Source organism: Oncorhynchus tshawytscha, linkage group LG24 (assembly GCF_018296145.1).
Source record: "Oncorhynchus tshawytscha isolate Ot180627B linkage group LG24, Otsh_v2.0, whole genome shotgun sequence".
NCBI lineage: Eukaryota > Metazoa > Chordata > Actinopteri > Salmoniformes > Salmonidae > Oncorhynchus > Oncorhynchus tshawytscha.
The window spans coordinates 8,651,794-8,674,271 of NC_056452.1; the positions used below are offsets into that span (position 1 = coordinate 8,651,794).

The following is a 22,478-nucleotide window of genomic DNA, read 5'->3' on the forward strand; positions in this document are numbered from 1 at the left end:
CATGTTTTTAAATAAAAACCCTGCAGCGATTTGAATGAACATTCCAAAAATGTATATATGAAGGCTAACCTTCTCTGTCTGTTGTAACGGATATTGCAATAGCACGACGCAGTCTACACATTGCTATGGGGCAAAAACAATTAGCGTTTTGTGTGATGATTTTAATCTTTATATTTATGCTGCTATATAGCCAGCAGTCTGCGTCCTGTTTAACCAATGTTTTCTATTATGAAAAAAATAGCATTACATTGCTATTGACTGCCTGTCTGTATTTCTTGTTTGATATGCTGCATAGGCTTCATACAGCTTGCCTAAATTGATCATGAAATTGCTAGACTGCCTGATTGTGTCGTACTTATGTTTGTAATAGCCTATTGTTACAACAGACAGAGAGAACTAAGTTTGTTCAAACTGTTTTGTGTACAAATGGAGTCACGGAGTGGAGTCACGGAGTCTGAAAGGTGCAGGTAGGCTAGTGGACCTTTGTGCTGAAATCTCTATCTTTAGCAATGTATCCCTGGATATGGCTAGCAAGCGGTCTATGTGTTGTTCTAACACTAATTGTCTGAGTTTCTGGTTTGTGATAAAGTGATAATCTGCACAAAACTGTAACATAGAAACACACACAACACTGTAGTAAATACAATACCAATACTACACAGACAGACACTTAGGCTATGGACTTACAGCCAGTAGCCAATATGAACCGTTAGCACGCACATTTGTCAGCTAAATCCCACTTTTTTTATTCTGTATCACTCAACTCTCATTTATAATTAGTATTGTTTATAATAAGAGCGATATAGATAGGTCTGTTTGTATTGTTGATGTGTTGCTGTAGTCATTGAGGGATCAGAGGAACAGATAGGCCTAGAATGTGCACAATAAAATGATCAACATAGGCAATGTATCATAATTACCTGGAGAAATCTGACTTGCAATTTGATAATAAAGCTGCTGAACTTTGTTTTTATCACTTGACACAAATGGAAAATTAAGCTTTCCTCTATCCATTTAGAGATATATCAAATGTTCTGTTTTTGTTTAATATAAAAAAATGTACTGACTGAGTCTGGCTTTAATCGGTAATGGTTGAGAATATTGCCTAATCAGTGGCAGGAGAAATAGCAGAGTTTACACTTCCATAGCATGGTCGGGGCAACTCTGTGAATTGGAGATATTAAATGATTGTTTGTCTGCAAAAGAAGGAAAACATTTCAGGAACATTTTCAAGCTAAAGGCCCAATCCAGAGAGTCTGGGAGTAATTTTGAAGTATTACAACAAAAATATTATTATACAGACTTTAAATGGCTTCTGTTGTAGACCCACTTCCTCTCTGCTTCCTCTCTGTCAAAATAATTATTTCCCCATTCATTTTCCCCGTAGGAATGGCTGAACGAACCAGAGATAACTCATTGGGGTGGCAGGGTAGCCTAGTGGTTGGAGAGTTGGACTAGTAACCGGAAGGTTGAAAGTTCAAATCCCTGAGCTGAGCTACTATTCAACATTTGAGGTGCAACTGTTCATTTTCGTTTGTGCATTGTTTTAAAAAACAATACACTTCAAATACAGAACATTCAAATACTGTAGCTAACTGTTTTGAGGAATTAGCTAGCTAACTCTGAGTGATTGAGGAACCACTTGTCAAAAACTGTTGAATTGTCCTTCAATGTTAATCATTTTCCTCTGTTGTTTTTTAGGCCAAACAAACCACAGTATCTAAAGATAGCTAGCTAGCTGGTCAGCTTAGCTTATATTTCTCAAAACATGCCTGGTGTAATGTTGCTTCGTTGCAGCAAACTCTGTTAGAGAGAATATGGGTAAAGTTAGCTAGCTAGTACTGTTACGACTTTTAGGAATGGTGAGTGGAGGAGTCAAGCGCAGAGAGCAGGTAATTCCGTACGTGGATATTTTATTCCAAAGACAGTGGAGACACGGACATGCAAAACACAAGGGCGCATGAAACAACCCGTCCAAAATACAAAGGACTAAAACTGTCCGGAAAAATATAGATCACACTAATACACCAAAACCAAATAACAGAGAACAAGCCCGCACAAATACCCAGCGGGCCTAGTGCCCTTAAATAGCCTACAAACAATCACTAACTCAAAACAGGTAAACGGAAAGGGAATCGATGGCAGCTAATAGGCCGGCGACGACAACCGCCGAGCGCCGCCTGAACAGGAAGAGGCACCATCTTCGGCGAGATTCGTGACAAGTACCCCTTTTAATGTTACGTTAATGTTACAAACATTAACTACCCAATGGGCACAGACATCAGTTCAACGTCTATTTTTGATTTACATTTGGTTGAGTTGTCAACTAACGTGAATTCAACATGAAATCAACTAAAAATGGCACCATGATATTGGATTTAGGTAATAATTTGGGTGAAAAAAAGTACCTTCCCTTATGTTAATTACAGTGCCTTGGGAAAGTATTCGGCCCCCTTGAACTTTGCGACCTTTTGCCACATTTCAGGCTTCAAACATAAAGATATAAAACTGTATTTTTTTGTGAAGAATCAACAAGTGGGACCGAATCATTAAGTGGAACAACATTTATTGGATATTTCAAACTTTTTTAACAAATCAAAAACTGAAAAATTGGGCGTGCACAATTATTCAGCCCCTTTACTTTCAGTGCAGCAAACTCTCTCCAGAAGTTCAGTGAGGATCTCTGAATGATCCAATGTTGACCTTAATGACTAATGATGATAAATACAATCCACCTGTGTGTAATCAAGTCTCCGTATAAATGCACCTGCACTGTGATAGTCTCAGAGGTCCGTTAAAAGCGCAGAGAGCATCATGAAGAACACACCAGGCAGGTCCGAGATACTGTTGTGAAGAAGTTTAAAGCCGGATTTGGATACAAAAAGATTTCCCAAGCTTTAAACATCCCAAGGAACACTGTGCAAGCGATAATATTGAAATGGAAGGAGTATCAGACCACTGCAAATCTACCAAGACCTGGCCGTCCCTCTAAACTTTCAGCTCATACAAGGAGAAGACTGATCAGAGATGCAGCCCATGATCACTCTGGATGAACTGCAGAGATCTACAGCTGAGGTGGGAGACTCTGTCCATAGGACAACAATCAGTCATATATTGCACAAATCTGGCCTTTATGGAAGAGTGGCAAGAAGAAAGCCATTTCTTAAAGATATCCATAAAAAGTGTCATTTAAAGTTTGCCACAAGCCACCTGGGAGACACACCAAACATGTGGAAGAAGGTGCTCTGGTCAGATGAAACCAAAATTGAACTTTTTGGCAACAATGCAAAACGTTATGTTTGGCGTAAAAGCAACACAGCTCATCACCCTGAACACACCATCCCTACTATCAAACATGGTGGTGGCAGCATCATGGTTTGGGCCTGCTTTTCTTCAGCAGGGACAGGGAAGATGGTTAAAATTGATGGGAAGATGGATGGAGCCAAATACAGGACCATTCTGGAAGAAAACCTGATGGAGTCTGCAAAAGACCTGAGACTGGGACGGAGATTTGTCTTCCAACAAGACAATGATCCAAAACATAAAGCAAAATCTACAATGGAATGGTTCAAAAATAAACATATCCAGGTGTTAGAATGGCCAAGTCAAAGTCCAGACCTGAATCCAATCGAGAATCTGTGGAAAGAACTGAAAACTGCTGTTCACAAATGCTCTCCATCCAACCTCACTGAGCTCGAGCTGTTTTGCAAGGAGGAATGGGAAAAAATTTCAGTCTCTCGATGTGCAAAACTGATAGAGACATACCCCAAGCGACTTACAGCTGTAATCGCAGCAAAAGGTGGCGCTACAAAGTATTAACTTAAGGGGGCTGAATAATTTTGCACGCCCAATTTCAGTTTTTGATTTGTTAAAAAAGTTTGAAATATCCAATAAATGTCGTTCCACTTCATGATTGTGTCCCACTTGTTGTTGATTCTTCACAAAAAAATACAGTTCTATATCTTTATGTTTGAAGCCTGAAATGTGGCAAAAGGTCGCAAAGTTCAAGGGGGCCGAATACTTTCGCAAGGCACTGTACCTTTGCTTTCTTGGGTACAGGAACAATGGTATACATCTTGAAGTAAGTGGGGACAACAGACTGGGATAGGGAGAGAGGTGAATATGTCCGTAAACACTCCAGCCAGCTGGTCTGCTGAACGCTCACTCATTCGGGAACAATTGCAATCAGTATATATATTTACGCTCAGTGTGTCGTCGGGATCTCTGTTGAAAAGTTTTAAAAGTGTTGAAAAGTTTTGTTTCTGTTGGAGAGTCTGTCCGCCCTCTCTCTCTCTCTCTCTGTCGTGGTTAGAATGTATAGTTCAGAGTGACATTCATTCATGTCGTTATAGGATAGATGTTTTGGTGGTTGTTGGTCTTCGCGTTCAATGATACCGAATTCCTAGCTGCAGACTAGTAATTAATATCAAAGACTTGTTCTTATTCTGTCGGTATCGATAGTCTAAGAGTTTAACCACGTGGCATGGTCAAGCATTTCGCTACACTCGCATTAACATCTGCATGTGACAAATAAAATTTGATTGATTTGATTTGATTTACTAGATTCAGCCATCTACTCAAACCTTTGCTTATACTCAAGTTCATGGTCTCTACTCAAACCTTGCCCCTTTGTCCAGTGCAAAGGAGTGTGGTTTGCTAGCCTGGTCGTTGAAGCATGTCTCGTGAAGAAGCTTTCAATCCTTTTATCTATCTCTAACAAATGAGCCTTCCATAGTGGCCTCAGGCCACATTTGTGTGTACACATTTGACAGAAAACAGCATCCCTTGTCAAACTGTATTCCAGCCAAAAAAAACTGTCCATACCACTTCCATGAGAAACACAGCGATTTTCCATTGATCACTGTAGTGGGGAACACTCACATTTTTGGTTGTACAGGTGGTTCATCAACTGCAGACAAATCCGCAGGTGGACTCGTGATGACATGCTCACTGTGATGAGGCGGGGCTTGGTGATGGTGAGTTAGCTTGGCTGTGGAAGCTAAGCAGTATCCATGCTAACCTTTTCATAGGCTGACGACGACTCAGTGACAGATTGGGCTCGGCCGATGGAGGTAGTGGAGCAGGTGTTGTCTTCATCCTCCATCTGTGGCTTTTTGAAAAAGCACATGAGTGATCTTTGTTTTGCCTTAACTTGTGACTAGCTTGCGCTAGTTTGCATCAGCAATGATTTGCAGTGGATCAAAACAATTTGATAAATGTTTTTTATTGTCACATGCAGTGTTTCACAAGGTCAACCATAGTAGTGTAGCACCCCTGGAGCAAATTAGGGTTACATGCCTTGCTCAAGGGCACATCGACAGATTTAATTGATTACATTTTTTATTTAAAAAATATATTTTAAGCCATCCTGATTGGGTGGGCCAGTGTTCAATCTGGCAGGACCTCTGCCCGGCCTGACCCTGCCCTGGCCTAGCATCTGTAGCACAGCCAGCTGAGACACACTGACTGAGAGGGGGAGGGCAGGAGAGGAGATTTGGGTGAGAGGCTGAGACTGAATTAGACTTATTAGACCCCTTTCCACAACATAGGGCTGATCAGGGCCATCCATCATCCTCATTATTCATGCAATTGCATTTCCCCTAAAATTAAATGAATGTGGCTGCCTTCTCATCTTGTTGCCTCCAGAGATGATTTGTCAGCTGGTGTGTGGTCTCATTAAAACAATAGTGCCATCAACCCCGTTTAACGTTAATTTTAAATTGGCCCTGGACCTGCAAGCCCTGTTGTTAAAAACTATGTAGTGTGTCCCTGTTTCGGCTGTCTCTCGCATGCAACCACCAGGCTGATACCACCCATCTGATGTGCCTCAACCAGCATTCACCAGAGCAATGCAGTTACTCACTATATTCCCAGAAGAGCAGAAGAGCACCTTTACTCCCAGGAGGGCCTGCATGGCCTCCCTCAATGCCCTCCAATCAACAGCACAGCATTATACCACAGCAGCCCCACTAGATGTATAGCCTTACACATACCTGCAGGGGAGAAATATACACTATATTACCATAAGAATTTGAACACCTGCTTGTCGAACATCTCATTCCAAAATCATGAGCAATAATATGGAGTTGGTCCCCCCTTTTGCTGCTGTACAGCCTCCATTCTTCTGAGAAGGCTTTCCACTAGATGTTGGAACATTGCTGTGGGGAATTGCTTCCATTCAGCCACAAGAGCTGTGAGGTCGGGCACTGATGTTGGGCGAATAGGCCTCGCTCACAGTCGGTGTTCCAATTCATCCCAAAGGTGTTCAATGGGGTTTAGGTCAGGGCTCTGTGCAGGCCAGTGAAATGCTTCCACACCGATCTCTGCAAACAATTTCTCTATGGATCTCGCTTTATGCACAGAGGCAATGTCAAGCTGAAACAAGAAGGGCCTTCCCCAAGCTGTTGCCACAATGTTGGAAGCACAGAATCATCTAGAATGTCATTGGATGCTGTAGCTTTAAGATTTCCCTTCACTGGAACTAAGGGGCCTATCCCAAACCATGAAAAACAGCCCCAGACCATTATTCCTCCTCCACCAAACCTTACAGTTGGCACTATGCGTTGGGGCAGGTAGCATTCTCCTGGCATCCGCTAAACCCAGATCGTTGGACTGCCAGATGGTGACGCGTGATTCATCACTCCAGAGAACGCGTTTCCACTGCTCCAGACTCCAATGGCGGTGAGCTTTTCACCTCTCCAGCCAACGCTTGGCATTGAGCATTGTGATCTTAGGCTTGATGTTGCTTCTAGAGGCAGTTTGGAACTAAGTAGTGAGTGTTGCAAACGAAGACAGACAATTTGTATGCACTACGCACTTCAGAACTCAGCCGTCCAGTTCTGTGAGCTTGTATGGGCTACCACTTCGCTGGTGAGCCGTTGATGCTCCCAGGCGTTTCCATTTCTGGAACCAAAAATCTCAAATTTGTACTCATCAGACCAAAGGACAGATTTCTAATGTACATTGCTCGTGTTTCTTGGCCCAGGCAAGTCTCCTCTTCTTATTGGTGTCCTTTTAGTAGTGGCTTCTCTGCAGCAATTCGACCATGAAGGCCTAATTCCTTCAGTGTCCTCTGAACAGTTGATGTTGAGATGTGTCTGTCACTTGAACTCTGCGAAGCATCTATTATGGCTGCAATTTCTGAGGCTGGGAACTCTAATGAACTTATCCTCTGCAGCAGAGAGAACTGTGGTGGTCCTCATGAGAGCCAATTTCATCATAGCGCTTGATTTATTTTTGCTACTGCACATTGAAGAAACGTTCAAAGTTATCAATTTTCCACATTGACTGACCTTCATGTCTTAAAATAATGATGGACTGTTGTTTCACTTTGCTTATTTGTTACCTGATTCAGGAAACTAGGCATATGTCGCAAGTCACGACTTCATCGAAGAGCCTTTTGAATGTACAAAATATTTTTGGGGCAGAAATTCCTTCTTGAACCATGTGAACTTTCATGTGCCTTAATAACAAACTTTTATTCCATCTGTAAATATGAATAAAGTTGTTAACTTCTTGCGTCGAGCCATCCCGGATCCGGGATCGTGAATACAGCCTCAAGCTCATTACCATAACGCAACGTTAACTATTCATGAAAATCGCAAATGAAATGAAATTAATATGCTAGCTCTCAAGCTTAGCCTTTTGTTAACAACACTGTCATCTCAGATTTTCAAAATATGCTTCTCAACCATAGCAAAACAAGCATTTGTGTAACAGCTAGCGCAGCTAGCGTAGCATTTAGCATTAGCATTAGCAGGCAACATTTTCACAAAAAACAGAAAATCATTCAAATAAAATCATTACCTTTGAAGAACTTCAGATGTTTTCAATGAGGAGACTCTCAGTTAGATAGCAAATGCTCAGTTTTTCCTGAAAGATTATTTGTTTAGGAGAAATCGCTCCGTTTGGTGCGTCATGTTTAGCTACGAAAAAAACCTGTATCCAGGAGTATAATTATCCCCGCAGCTCATTAGCATAACACAACGTTAACTATTCATGAAAATCGCAAATGAAATGAAATGAATATGCTAGCTCTCAAGCTTAGCCTTTTGTTATTAACAACACTGTCATCTCAGATTTTCAAAATATGCTTCTCAACCATTGCAAAATAAGCATTTGTGTAACAGCTAGCGCGGCTAGCGTAGCATTTAGCGTTAGCATCAGCAGACAACATTTTCACAAAAAACAGAAAATCATTCAAATAAAATCATTACCTTTGAAGAACTTCAGATGTTTTCAATGAGGAGACTCTCAGTTAGATAGCAAATGCTCAGTTTTTCCTGAAAGATGATTTGTTTAGGAGAAATTGCTCCGTTTGGTGCGTCACGTTTGGCTACCAAAAAAGAACGAAAATTCAGTCTTCAAAGCACCAAACTTTTTTCCAAATTAACTCCATAATATCGACTGAAACATGGTAAACGTTGTTTAGAATCAATCCTCAAGGTGTTTTTCACATATCTCTTCATGATATATCGTTCGTTGAAAGCCTCCTCTCTCCTCTCAATCACTGGATGACTGCGTGCAGCTTGTAGATTACGCACCAATTTAGACAAAGGACACCGGGCGGACACCTGGTAAATGTAGTCTCTTATGGCCAATCTTCCAATGATATGCTTACAAATATGTCACAATGCTGCAGACACCTTGGAGAAACGATAGAAAGGGCAGGCTCATTCCCGGCGCATTCACAGCCATATAAGGAGACAATGGGAAACAGAGCTTCAAAAATTCTGCCCATTTCCTGGTTGAAGTTTCATCTTGGTCTCGCCTGTAGCATGAGTTCTGTGGCACTCACAGATAATATCTTTGCAGTTTTGGAAACCTTAGAGTGTTTTCTTTCCAAAGCTGCCAATTATATGCATAGTCGAGCATCTTTTCGTGACAAAATATTGCGCTTAAAACGGGCACGTTTTTTTATCCATAAATTAAAAGAGCGCCCCCTATATCCAAGAAGTTAAATTACGAGCCTAGTTGGTTTAGCCAAAGAAAAAGACAGGAACTTTTTCGCTAGCCATGTTTGGCTGAAAAAATGAGTGGGCTGGAAATGCCGAGAGATTAGTTTCAGATTGGTCTGCTCTGTAGCATCTTGTGTCGATAAAATGAGCTACTCGTTATGCGTAGATAATCCTTTCTACTGCAGTTTTTTTGAAAGATAAAATGTTAGCTATGGAGAACTGCAAATATGTTGCTACTGCACTCAATAATATTGGTGCTCTGAATTGATCAGGCGCTATCGTCAAAGGTCAGTGGGAAAAAGTTGTGATGGACTACTTTCTGGAGGACGATCGTGCCATGTTTGTATTTGTATTTATTATGGATCCCCATTAGCTGCTGCCAAAGCAGCAGATACTCTTCCTGGGGTCCAGCAAAGTTAAGGCAGTTTATACAATTTTAAAAACATTTCAATACATTCACAGATTTCACAACACGCTGTGTGCCCTCGGGCCCCTACTCCACCACTACCACATATCTACAGTACTAAATCCATGTCTATGGATTGTGTGTGTGTGTGCGTGTGTGTGTGTGTGTGTGTGTGCCAGAGGTGTGGACTCAAGTCACATGACTTGGACTCGAGTCACGAATATGAGGACTTTGACTTTAACGCAAACTCGAATTTGACGAACATCAATAACTTGTGACTTAACTTGGACTTGAGCCTTTTGACTCGAACTGACTTGATACCCTCTCCAAGCCCAAATATAAAAAATGATGCTATAAAAAAAGTGTGCAGCACATCAACTCTTCATTTAACGAATTACAGCTTGAATCGGACAGCAGCCAATCAAATTGTGCCAGCTGAGAAAAAGTTGCACGTGGCAATGCAGAGGAACGTCGGCAGGTGAATTCAGATGGAGCCCTTGGAAAGATGATACCCAATATTATTATTTTTGGATATAAAGACTACGCTGTATCAACAAAAAGCGGATTGCAACTTGCAAAACATGCGGGAAGAAAATTACAGACGGAGGTGCAACTTCGAACTTTGTTTGACATTTGAAGCTGCGCAAAGAACGGTAAGTCGTGGCTAATATGGCCGACAGCTGTATCATTCATAACTTTGCAAGTGTAGCATGTTGGCTAACGTAACGTTAAATCAATGAGCATCCACGCAGTTAGTCAGTGCGAGAACGTGATTATTGCACCCAAGATTGAGCTACAACTGGCTAGGCAGTTGGTAGACTAAATCCTGCCTGATGTTACTGCTGTTCCTAAAGCTATTGACATATGTTAGCCTACTGTAACCACACACACAATGTTCCTAGGCCATCATTGAAAATAAGAATTTGTTCTTAACTGACTTGCCTAGTTAAATAAAGGTTAAAAAAATGTTTTTTTAATCTTCTGTCACCTCACAACTGATTGGCTCAAATACATTAAGAAGGAAAGAAATGCCACAAATGAACTTTTAACAAGGCACATCTGTTATTTGAAATGCATTCCAGGTGACTACCTCATGAAGCTGGTTGAGAGAAAGCCAAGAGTGTGTGCAAGGCTGTCATCAAGGCAAAGGGTGGATTTAAGATTCTTCTACTTTGAAGAATCTTAAATCTAAAATATATTTAGATTTGTTTTTAACACTTTTTGGTTACTACATGATTCCATATGTGTTATTTCATAGCTTTGATGTCTTCACTATTATTCTACTATGTAGGGGGGGGCTTTACTTGGCTCATCGCGCTCTAGTGACTCCTTTTGGCGGACCAGGCGCCTGCAAGCTGACCACGGTCGTCAGTTGAATGGTGTTTCCTCCAACACATTGGTGCGGCTGGTTTACGGTTAAGCAGGCGGCTGTTAAGAAGCGCGGTTTGGCGGGTTATGTTTTCTAGGACGCATGACTCAACCTTCGCCTCTCCCGAGCTCGTTGGGGAGTTGCAGCGATGTGACAATTGGGGAGAAAAATTATATTGTATTGTTAAATTATAAATATATTTTTACATTAACTTAACGTGGAATTGTTCGGCATCACAGTGACCTGATTTATTGAAGTTATAGCAAATTATCAAATCATATTAAGTTAAATCTACATGTTTTTTTATGTAATACACACAGTATTAAATTAAGCTATAAATTACTTAATCTTAAATCAAATAAACTAGCCAATTTCAAATAAATGGAACCCTTACTTAAAAAACACCATCAATATTTAATAATCAAAACATTTAAGTTAGTTGTACTTTTTTTATTAATGTCAAGTTACTTGACTAACCTCTGATTAAGCAAATTATAATTTATATGTAATATTACCGTAATCTTTCTCAAAGTATTTGAGGCAAAAATGACTTATAGTTTACAGTGTAGTCTATACTAGTTGAGTAGTGGCGACATACACTCCATCGTCGTTATAATCTACTGGGAATCCTAAATGTTCCCAAGCGAGATTTAAACGATGATGGAGAATCGTTCTGGTTTATCTACCCCACCACTCGTCAACGTACAGAACTAGTTCCTGGCTGCGCCTCACAAAAGGACAGTTTAAAATGCGGCAATTAAGATTCTAATTTTTATTACAACATACATTCCTGAACAGCTACCGTCCTGTAGGTTTTTGCTTCAACGCTAATCTAGCGCACCTAATTCTAATAGTAAACTGGTTGTTAAGCTGAATCAGGTTAGTTACGACTGGGGTTGGTGTGAAAACCTACAGGAGGGTAGCTCTCCAGGAATAGGGTTGGAGAGCCCTGAACTAGTTGTTTTAATGGAATAACCTGAAAATATATTTCAGCTGAAATTTACTCATGAGGCATACAACACAGCGTAGGCATAGCCTATAGGCCTAGTGTTTTTATTTTGTATCTATACCAAGAAGGATAGTGATGGAGTGCTGCATCAGAAGACCTGGCCTCCACAATCACCCGACCACAAAGTGAAGGAAAAGCAGCCAACAAGTGCCCAGAATATGTGGGAACTCATTCAAGACTGTTGGAAAAGCATTCCTCATGAAGCTGGTTGAGCGAATGCCAAGAGTGTGTAAAGCTGTCATGAAGGCAAAGGGTGGCTACTTAGAAGAATCTAAAATCTAAAATATATTTAGATTTGTTTAGTACTTTTTTGGTTACTACATGATATGTGTTATTTCATAGTTTTGATGTCTTCACTATTGTTTTACAATGTAGAAAATAGTACAAATAAAGAAAAACCCTTGAATGAGTAGGTGTGTCCAAACTTTTGACTGGTACTGTATGTTTTTTATGTATTAATTTGGGTACACAGTGCAGACCGAACCGAGGTCCCGGTTCTGAACAGTTCGGTACGAATATGTGTACTGTTACACCCCTATTGAACATGCTCCTTTTCTTCCTCCACAGCACCTCCTACAGTCCGAATAATCCACTCTGGCCATGCATGCAACATCGAGGAGGAGCGCTACACCGAGCGCGTCTACACCATCCGGGAGGGAGAGACCCTGGAGCTAGCATGTCTAGTCTCAGGCCACCCTCGACCTCAGGTGAGATCATCACTGCACTATCCCCAGACCCAATTTACTTATGTACTGTGTTGTCTGTGCCATCAAATTAGAAAGACTATAACGGACATTAACATTCAAGTCGACATTCTGTGATGGGTGGAGCAGTGGCCATATTGAGCGTATCAGTCAAATTGCTGTGGTCTGAGCATAGAATTAGAATTACTGGAACATACACTAATTTAAGTGAACTTTCCGTAATGGGTGGACAGGCGACCATATTGAGTGTACCCACAACTGTACCAGTCAAGTTGCCATGGTCTAGCATTTCTATTTTTACTGCGTAAAGCCTCCACTTTTTAGACTTCCACTTAACTGCCTTTCTGTACCCACCTTTCCTTTGCCCGGATCGGCAGGGCTCAGTCAAGCGCTCTCAGACTCTAGGCTTCTGTAGGCAGCGGCGGCGGTGCGCTGTTCTGTCGAAGTCTTTATATGTGCAAATGAGTTCAATCACACTGAGTGAAGAAGAGCTCCCCATTGGGGGAAATGGCCATAGGGGAAATCATCAGATGTGCTCTACTGCAGTACCAGCCCCTCAGGGAATCAAACATTTACACTAAAAACAAGAGAGAATTGGAAAAGACGTGGGGGGAGAGTCTTAATGAATCCATGTGATAATCTTTTATTACTCTACATATTTGAGTGAGTGAATGGGAAAGGCATACATTAATTTGACACAATGGATGGTGGAGTTGGGGGATGTATTACTGGGGGATGCAATGTTTTATTGTGGGATTTTAATTAGAATTTAAATTAGGATACCCATTAGCTGATGCCATAACATCAGCTAATCTTCCTGGGGTCCAATACAGAATTTAAAAGACAGACACCAGTGGCGCCGGAGGGGATGGCTGCCGTTTTACGGGCTCCTAACTGTGCTATTTTGTGTCTATTTTTGCATTGTTTGTAACTTATTGTTTTACTTTTTATATATTTTTTTACTTTAGCTTATTTAGTAAATACTTTCTTAACACTTTTTGTTTAACTGCATTGTTGGTTAAGGGCTTGTAAGTAAGCATTTCACAGTAAGGTCTACTACACCTGTTATATTTGGCGCATGTGACAAATACAATTTGATTTGATTACAAATAATTACATTTACATTAAGACATTTCAAACCTTTAGTAAGTAGATATTACAGACAATTAAAATACCTGACAGGTAATGCATTTAACATTCAGTGGGATTAGTATCTATCCAGTCATATGTTCGATCACATTAGATGTTCTTTTATTGTTTTCCTGAAGGTGGGTTTCTTTTTTGCCTGAGAAATGTGATTTGGTAAAAACAAATCACATCAAAGTTTTGTCACATGCATAGATTTGCAGATGTTATAGCAGGTGCAGCCAAATACTTGTGTTTCTATCTCCAACAGTACAGTAATACCTAGCAATAAATCCATTCCGTGATGGCGCTGTAGATTTGAGGAGATGTGTCCTTGGTCTGGGGGTTATCAGATGTCCTAAACTAGCCTGTCTGTTTTGGTGATTATGTTCATTGCTAATATACACGAATTGGTCAGACAAATACAGTGGTTTCTAGAAAAATATGGATACTAATTTGTGTTCAACAGGAAGCCATGAGAGATGCTAGTGCATTATGTTGACATCCATACCGATGGAGCAATGAAGAGCTAATCTGGCATCCAATAAACTCCAAGAAATGTTTTGAACAAGTTTTTGCTGCAGATGACCATAAGATTGGACACTAGACAGTACTCTAGGTGTGATTGAACCAAAGCTTGGATCAACTGATCCAGAGTGCTCGATGTTACATATTCAGAACATTTTCTTGTTATAGCAATGCCCACACCCATTTTAATTACAATGTTATCTATATGTTCAGACCAGGATAGCGTTGCGTTCAAAGTGATGCCAAGTAGTTTGGTCTTTTTAACTTGTTCCACAGGAAACCCATCCATCGGCAAGTTTAGTTGAAGGTCACCAGCAAGCATATACAGTAGGGTCCGAAATTATTGACACCCTTGATAAAAATAACTGTATAAAATAAATATTTCAAATACTAAGCTACATTGTATGCTCCAAAAATGTTTGGGAAGTAATTTTATACCAATACAGAAGAGATTTTATTTATCAATAAATATTTTTCTCTCTCAAAAAGGTAGGGGTCAAAGTTATTGACCCCCCTATTTTCAATACCTATCAATACTATACCTTATGAGGATAAGGGCACTGAGCCTTTTTTCTAAATTGTTTTATGTAACGAGGTAGCGAATGAAGAGTTTTCACCCTCGTCCCGCCCCCCTGGAAATTTCTTTCTCAAATCTAAGCATCTGAATCACGTTCTGCGCATGTGTTCTTTTACACACACAGTCACGTGTCTCTCTTTCAAATATAATGTGTATTTGTCACATTCATTGTGAACAACAGGTGTAGACAAACAGTGAAATGCTTACTTACAAGTCCTTTTTCAACAATGCAGAGTTAAAATATAGATTAAAAAAAAATGCAAAATAGAAAGTGACATGAGGAATAAATACACAGTGAATAACACAGTGAGTACACAGTGAATAACGGATAGCAATAATGAGTAAAAGTAACATTGCTACTGTATAAACAGGGAGTACCAGTACCAAGTCGATATGCATGGATACAAGGTCGTTGAGGTAGCTTCAGTTGAAGTCGGAAGTTTACATACACTTAGGTTGGAGTCATTAAAACTAGTTTTTCCAACCACTCCACAAATTTCTTGTTAACAAACTATAGTTTTGGCAAGTCGGTTAGGACATCTACTTTGTGCATGACACAAGTAATGTTTCCCACAATTGTTTACAGATAGATTATTTCACTTCTAATTCACTGTATCATAATTCCAGTGGGTCAGACGTTTACATACACTGTTGACTGTGCCTTTAAAAGCTTGGAAATTCCAGACAATGATGTCATGGCTTTAGAAGCTTCTGTTAGGCTAATTGAAATCATTTGAGTCAATTGGAGGTCTACCTGTGGATGTATTTCAAGGCCTACCTTCAATCTCAGTGCCTCTTTGCTTGACATCATGGGAAAACCTAAATAAATCAACCAAGACCTCAGAAAAACAATTGTAGACCTCCAAACGCCTGAAGGTACCACATTAATCTGTACAAACAATAGTAGACTAGTATAAACACCATGGGACGATGCAGCCATCATACCGCTCAGGAAGGAGACGCGTTCTGTCTCCTAGAGATGAACGTAACTTTTGTGCGAAAAGTGCAAATCAATCCCAGAACAACAGCAAAGGACCTTGTGAAGACGCTAGACGAAACAGGTACAAAATTATATATATCCACAGTAAAACGAGTCCTTTATCAACATAACCTGAATGGCCCCTTAGCACGGAAGAAGCCACTGCTCCAAAACCTCCATAAAAAAGCCAGACTACGGTTTGCAATTGCACATGGGGACAAATATCTTACTTTTTGGAGAAATGTCCACTGGTCTGATGAAACAAAAATAGAACTCTTTGGCCATAATGACTATCGTTATGTTTGGGGAGGCTTGCAAACCGTGAAGCACGGGGGTGGCAGCATCATGTTGTGGGGGTGCTTTGCTGCAGGAGGGACTGGTGCACTTCACAAAATTGATGGCATCATGAGGACAGAACATTATGTGGATATATTGAAGCAACATCTCAAGACATCAGTCAGGAAGTTAAAGTTAGGTTGTAAATGGGTCCTCCAAATTGACAATGACCCCAAGGATACTTCCAAAGTTGTGGCAAAATAGCAATAAGGACAACAAAGTCAAGGTATTGGAGTGGCCATTCATTCTTCATTCACATTCTTAAAATAAAGTGGTGATTCTAACTGACCTAAGACCGGGAATGTTTGCTAGGATTAAATGTCAGGAATTGTGAAAAACTGAGTTTAAATGTATTTGGCTAAGGTGTATGTAAACATCCGACTTCAACTGTACATGCAGGACCTGAGTTGGAGGCTAGGGCTGACAGGTAAACAAAATGAGGTACCGTGTTATTGAAACAGTCCAGGGGGCATCAGCTGTGTAGCCGAGTGATCATAGGGTCAAAATAGCAACAATGGGTGAGTCAAGGTGCTGTTCGGTTGTCAACACTACACTAGGCATGCAGGGGACACAGCATTCAGAAAGGCTAGCGGGCCGGGGCTAGTAGCTGGTTCTTCAGCGACATCGTAACAGAATAGCCTGTTGAGACCATATCGGGGGATCACATCGGCAGTCCAGTCGTGATGGATCGGCGGGGCTCCATGTCAACAATAAAGGGTCCAGGCTAATTGGCAATGGAGGTATTGTATAGAATTAGCTGGTATATGGGCCTAGCTCGAGGCTAGCTGGTGCTTGCTCTAACCTAACAATTCCAAAACTACTACCTTATACACACAAGTGTAAAGGGATAAAGAATATGTACATAAAGATATGAATAAGTGATGGTACAGAAAGGCATAGGCAAGATGCCGTAGATGGTATCGAGTACCGTATATAAATATGAGATGAGTAATGTAGGGTATGTAAACAAAGTGGCATAGTTTAAAGTGGCTAGTGATACATGTATTACATAAAGATGCAGTAGATGATATAGAGTACAGTATATACATATACTGTACATATGAGATGAATAATGTAGGGTATGTAAACATTATATTAAGTAGCATTGTTTAAAGTGGCTAGTGATATATTTTACATCAATTTCCATCAATTCCCGTTATTAAAGTGGCTGGATTTGAGTCAGTGTATTGGCAGCAGCCACTCAAATGTTAGTATTGGCTGTTTAACAGTCTGATTGCCTTAAGATAGAAGCTGTTTTTCAGTCTCTCGGTCCCTGCTTTGATGCACCTGTACTGACCTCGCCTTCTGGATGATAGCGGGGTGAACAGGCAGTGGCTCGGGTGGTTGTTGTCCTTGATGATCTTTATGGCCTTCCTGTGACATCGGATGGTGTAGGTGTCCTGGAGGGCAGGTAGTTTGCCCCCGGTGTTGCGTTGTGCAGACCTCACTACCCTCTGGAGAGCCTTACGCCTGTGGGCGGAGCAGTTGCCATACCAGGCGGTGATACAGCCCGACAGGATGCTCTCAATTGTGCATCTGTAGAAGTTTGTGAGTGCTTTTGGTGACAAGCCGAATTTCTTCAGCCTCCTGAGGTTGAAGAGGCGCTGCTGCGCCTTCTTCACGATGCTGTCTGTGTGGGTGGACCAATTCAGTTTTTCTGTGATGTGTACGCCGAGGAACTTAAAACTTACTACCCTCTCCACTACTGTTCCGTCGATGTGGATAGGGGGGTGCTCCCTCTGCTGTTTATTGAAGTCCACAATAATCTCCTTAGTTTTGTTGACGTTGAGTGTGAGGTTATTTTCCTGACACCACACTCCGAGGGCCCTCACCTCCTCCCTGTAGGCCGTCTCGTTGTTGTTGGTAATCACGACGCCGTAAAAGGGGCAGACGAAGCGGTCTTCTGGTCAGGCTCCGGAGACGGGCTCACCGCGCACCGCTCCCAAGCATACTACTCGCCAATGTCCAGTCTCTTGTCAACAAGGTTGATGAAATCCGAGCAAGGGTAGCATTCCAGAGAGATCTAAGTGGTTGTAACGTTCTTTGCTTCACGGAAACATGGCTCACTCGAGACACGCTATCGGAGTCGGTACAGCCACCTGGTTTCTTCATGCTTCGCGCCGACAGAAACAAGCATATTTCTGGTGAGAAGAGGGGCAGGGGGGTATACCTTATGATTAACGAGACGTGGTGTGATCATAACAACATACAGGAACTCAAGTCCTTCTGTTCACCTGACTTAGAATTCCTCACAACAAAATGTCGACCGCATTATCTACCAAGAGAATTATCTTCGATTATAATCACAGCCGCATATATTCCCCCCCCAAGCAGACACATACAGTGGGGCAAAAAGTATTTAGTCAGCCACCAATTGTGCCCAGCAACAGCCCCAAAACATCACTGCTCTAGAAGAGAACTGCATGGAGGATTGGGCCAAAATACCAGCAACAGTGTGTGAAAACTTTGTGAAGACTTACAGAAAACGTTTGACCTCTGTCATTGCCAACAAAGGGTATATAAACAAAGTATTGAGATAAACTTTTGTTATTGACCAAATACTTAATTTTCCACCATAATTTATGTATGTAAATATTTTGTAGCCTTTTTATCCTGTTTCAACAGAAGTGAATTAGCTTGGCTGGTTTTCGCCAGTTGATGTACCATCAAAGCTAGCCAAAAGTTGGCTAACGTTAGCTCGCTACCTAACGATGAAGCAACTGTTTTTTGACAGCGCAATTTCAGTTTTTATTAGAGTCAGTATAGCAATGTAATGTTATTGATCTGTCAGTTTCCCTAGTTAATTCCTTACTGACACGGTATAAACAGCTCTACAGGCAACACTGCCATGGTGCAGTCAGTACACAACACTATGCTCATCATGTCTTAGCAGGATTAGATGGCGACAGGTGTCCCAGCAGGGTCAGACAGCCAGGTCGTTGGCTGTAACGCTAAGTAATTTGCCGTCAAGATTAGCTGTACCTGGTAACTTATCAGAAAGAGACCGCAGCATCCATTCAACCTCTTCTCTTTCTACTTGGGGAAATTAAAACTTGCTATGCCTCTAATTCATGATACAATCCACTTTGCCTGTGAAATAGAAATTAAATTAATTTGCAGTGCCACGTGGCTTCATAGTAAATATATCATCTGATTCAACAAAAGAGGCAGACATGTTTGAATTCCTACCCATTATGACATTAAGTTCTCATTTTTTTTCCCATCACTCTTGACTTCATTGATTTTGTGCTGATAGTATCTTTTTTTTCTTGGATGTGATGTGCTAGGTCACAGATCACAGATGGTTTCATCCATCTCCACTATACAGGACAGTTAATGAATACAGTAATGAATTCCACAGTAATGAATTGTCTGAGATCCATCCCACGTTGCTAAGTCCAACTGTCCAACCTGTGCGACTAAGGACAGATGGCGGCCTGGCGGCGACAATGATGCCGGGTACTATTTTACTGATTTCACCTCCATTTCATTGGTTGGATGGGCTTCAAACATGCTGTAGATTTCCAGAGCTTGGCTTTTGGGGCTTGTCAGTGATGGAGTTACTGGCACCGTCCAGCCCTAGCACTGGCTACCTTCTCCCCCCCAATGACAAAAGTGTCATGTTCTTCTCTGCTATTGTAGACTCAGATGTGCTAGCTAGGCCAAATTATGTTTATTCAAATTTTCCACACATTTTCTGCTTAAGACAATACACGTTGTTGTCCATATTGGTTTTTGCTGGCTTGAGATTGAGCATGTTTTCTTCCTCAGTAATGAGCACCATATATCCATCTTTCAGAAGAGTAGCTTGCCACCAATTAAGCCTAACAACCAATACATTTTACCTAGGCAAAGCGGTATACCGTATACTGTTTTTTTTTTATAATCGCAAGGGTGATTATAAGTTATAAGTTAACAATCTAAGATGTGCCAAATAAATGATCTAGAGATCAAGGCTCCAGTTATGCATTTGGTTTTCTAACTTGCCAACTGAGTGGCTAGCTTGGAAGATTGTAAGCTTCTTGGTTATAGCAGAGACAAAAAATCCCTTCCTGAATCATGAGCCCTGCTGCCTAAATAAATAGTTTTGTGCGTTTGGAAAGAAATAGTGCCCCTTGTGTGCACTGCCGGTAATACTGTATATCCCGCTACGGTACAGGACCGGTATGAAAATCTGGATACTGCACAACCCTAATTGTACCTTTCCTTCACCATTTGTGCCAAGCCATTTTGTACTAGTTTGCATTTTTGTACTGTTACAATAGATTGTAGTATGTGATTAAGTCCTTCTTTTAATGTGATTGCCATTTTAGTATGTGATGATGCTTTTGTCTATTGGTTTGAATGGAACTTGAATGTTCATAGAGTCAACGGATATTATAGGGTCAGGAAATGTCTTTGGAGTGGCCTGGCTTCCATCCATGTGTAAAATGGAGCCCCAGATGTTTTGACTTAATCCAAAGCACAGTGTTCGACCACATGGGTTTGTGTGCTGAATATTCACCCATAGTTTCAAACATGACGCTGATTGCCTCCCAAGTGGCGCAGTGGTCTAAGTCACTGCAGTGCTAGCTGTGCCACTCGAGATCCTGGTTCGAGTCCAGGCTCTGTCGCTGCGACCGGGAGACTCATGGGGCGGTGCACAATTGGCCCACAATTGGCCGGGATCTCCTTGTCCCATCCCGCTCAAGCGACTGCTGTGGCAGGCCGAGCGCATGCATGCTGACACGGTGTACGGTGTTTCCTCCGACACATCTGTGCGGCTGGCTTCCTGGTTAAGCGGGCATTGTGTCAAGAAGCAGTGCGTCTTGGCTGAGTAGTGTTTCGGGTTACGCACGGCTCTCGACCATTACTTCTCCCGAGTCCGTACGGGAGTTGCAGCGATAGGACAGGACTGTAACTACCATTTGGATAGCATGAAATTGGGGAGAAAAGGGTTACATTTAAAAAAAAATAAACAACATGACGCTGATTGAACCAGTTATTTTTGGGGAGGATTCCACATACCCATTTATTAGCAGAATTCCATCTTGATAACCATGGTGAGCGCAGCATTCAGCCTGGTTTAACCAGGCTATCTTTACCATATCCCGAAAGAGAGAAGTGGTGAAGGATAAGGTCATGAAGTCCAGTGTATTGATGGTGAGCACAGCATTCAGTCTGGTTTAGCCAGGCTATCTTTGGCATAGCCTAGAATATTTACAGTGTAAAGCCATCTTTCCATCTTGTTTTCAGTCAGTGACCTCAGTGGCCACATTTGAACAATTGACTGTAATTCAGACAAAAGTAGACGATTGTAGTCCAGGACTCTGTGTTCAGCTCTGGACATGATCAAAGTGACACGTGCCATGACTGGTGGTGGTGACTATTGATGTGTTGATGGTATTTGTTCCAGCGCTGACACATTGCTAGACTAATGAGCTCTTAATGGCCTGTTTTGTTTTAGCCCTTTAATTGGTGTGTAAGGCTACATGGGCTCTGGATGATTGTTATTGTTATGGCAGAGTGTTGTTGGATTCTTCCTCCAGGATTGTCTAGCATACTACTGGGAATGCATGCTGCTCTGTTTCAATGTCCTCACTAGTATACTACATTAAATGATGTAATGCATTGGGCAATTGACATACATTGTAAGTAAAAGCTAATTGCAGATGACATGATTGATTAACATGCTCTAAATGAAGTAATGTATTTGACGTGTATTCAAAGTAGCATACACTCTTAGAAAAAAGTACAACTATATGGTTTTTCGGCTTTCCCCATAGTGGAACCCTTGTTGGTGCTAGGTAGAACCCTTCACATAATCAAGACTAGAAATGTTACACTGAAAAACACTAACACTGGCCAATTTGCTGTGTGTCATAAACTGCTGGTACACTCCCTTCTAGAAAATACTAATTTAAAAAACAGAAATCATGGCAAAGATATCAACTGTCAGTAATGTATATTTTCAATGATTAAGGGGATACCAGAGACATGCACAAATATTCCCATAATATAGGTATAGTTTAAAACATTCTCACACCTATCGTTTTAAATGTAGCAGATTAATCAAACTCCTGATGTTAAAGTTTAAACACTGAGGTAAACACTATTTGTCAGGCAATATTTTAAAAAAAAACGTTAAAAAAAGTACAATTGGAGTTCCTCAAGGAACGCCTGAAGTTCCTCAAGGAACCTCTGGAGTTTCTCAAGAAGTGTTCATATTTGCACCTTTGTTTGTTGAGGGGTTCTTGGAGGAACTGTTCATGTTTCAATGTAGCAAAGTGTTCCTGGAGGAATCCTGGACTGGAGGTGTGGCTTAGTAAGAGGGTGAATTCCAGAAAGATATTTTTAGGCTACCCGTGTGAATAAATTTCATTCCTCTGTTCTGTTGTATTGTCATCACATGTTAAGGTTGAACACTGACAGTTTTTTAGCTTCAACGAGTCTTAGAGTTGTATGAGTTCCTTGAGCCTATGCAAATCCCAAAGTTGGAATAGTTACCA

General features: G+C 41.1%; 1 protein-coding gene across 1 annotated transcript in view; it reads left to right on the forward strand.

The window, feature by feature from the left end:
- LOC112256400 (MAM domain-containing glycosylphosphatidylinositol anchor protein 2) overlaps positions 1-22,478 on the forward strand; it is a 211,505-nt gene that overhangs the window by 58,727 nt on the left and 130,300 nt on the right. The window contains exon 2 of the mRNA XM_024429645.2: positions 12,309-12,448. Within this exon, the coding sequence (XP_024285413.1) occupies positions 12,309-12,448 (140 nt within the window). The remainder of the gene's footprint in view (positions 1-12,308; positions 12,449-22,478) is intronic.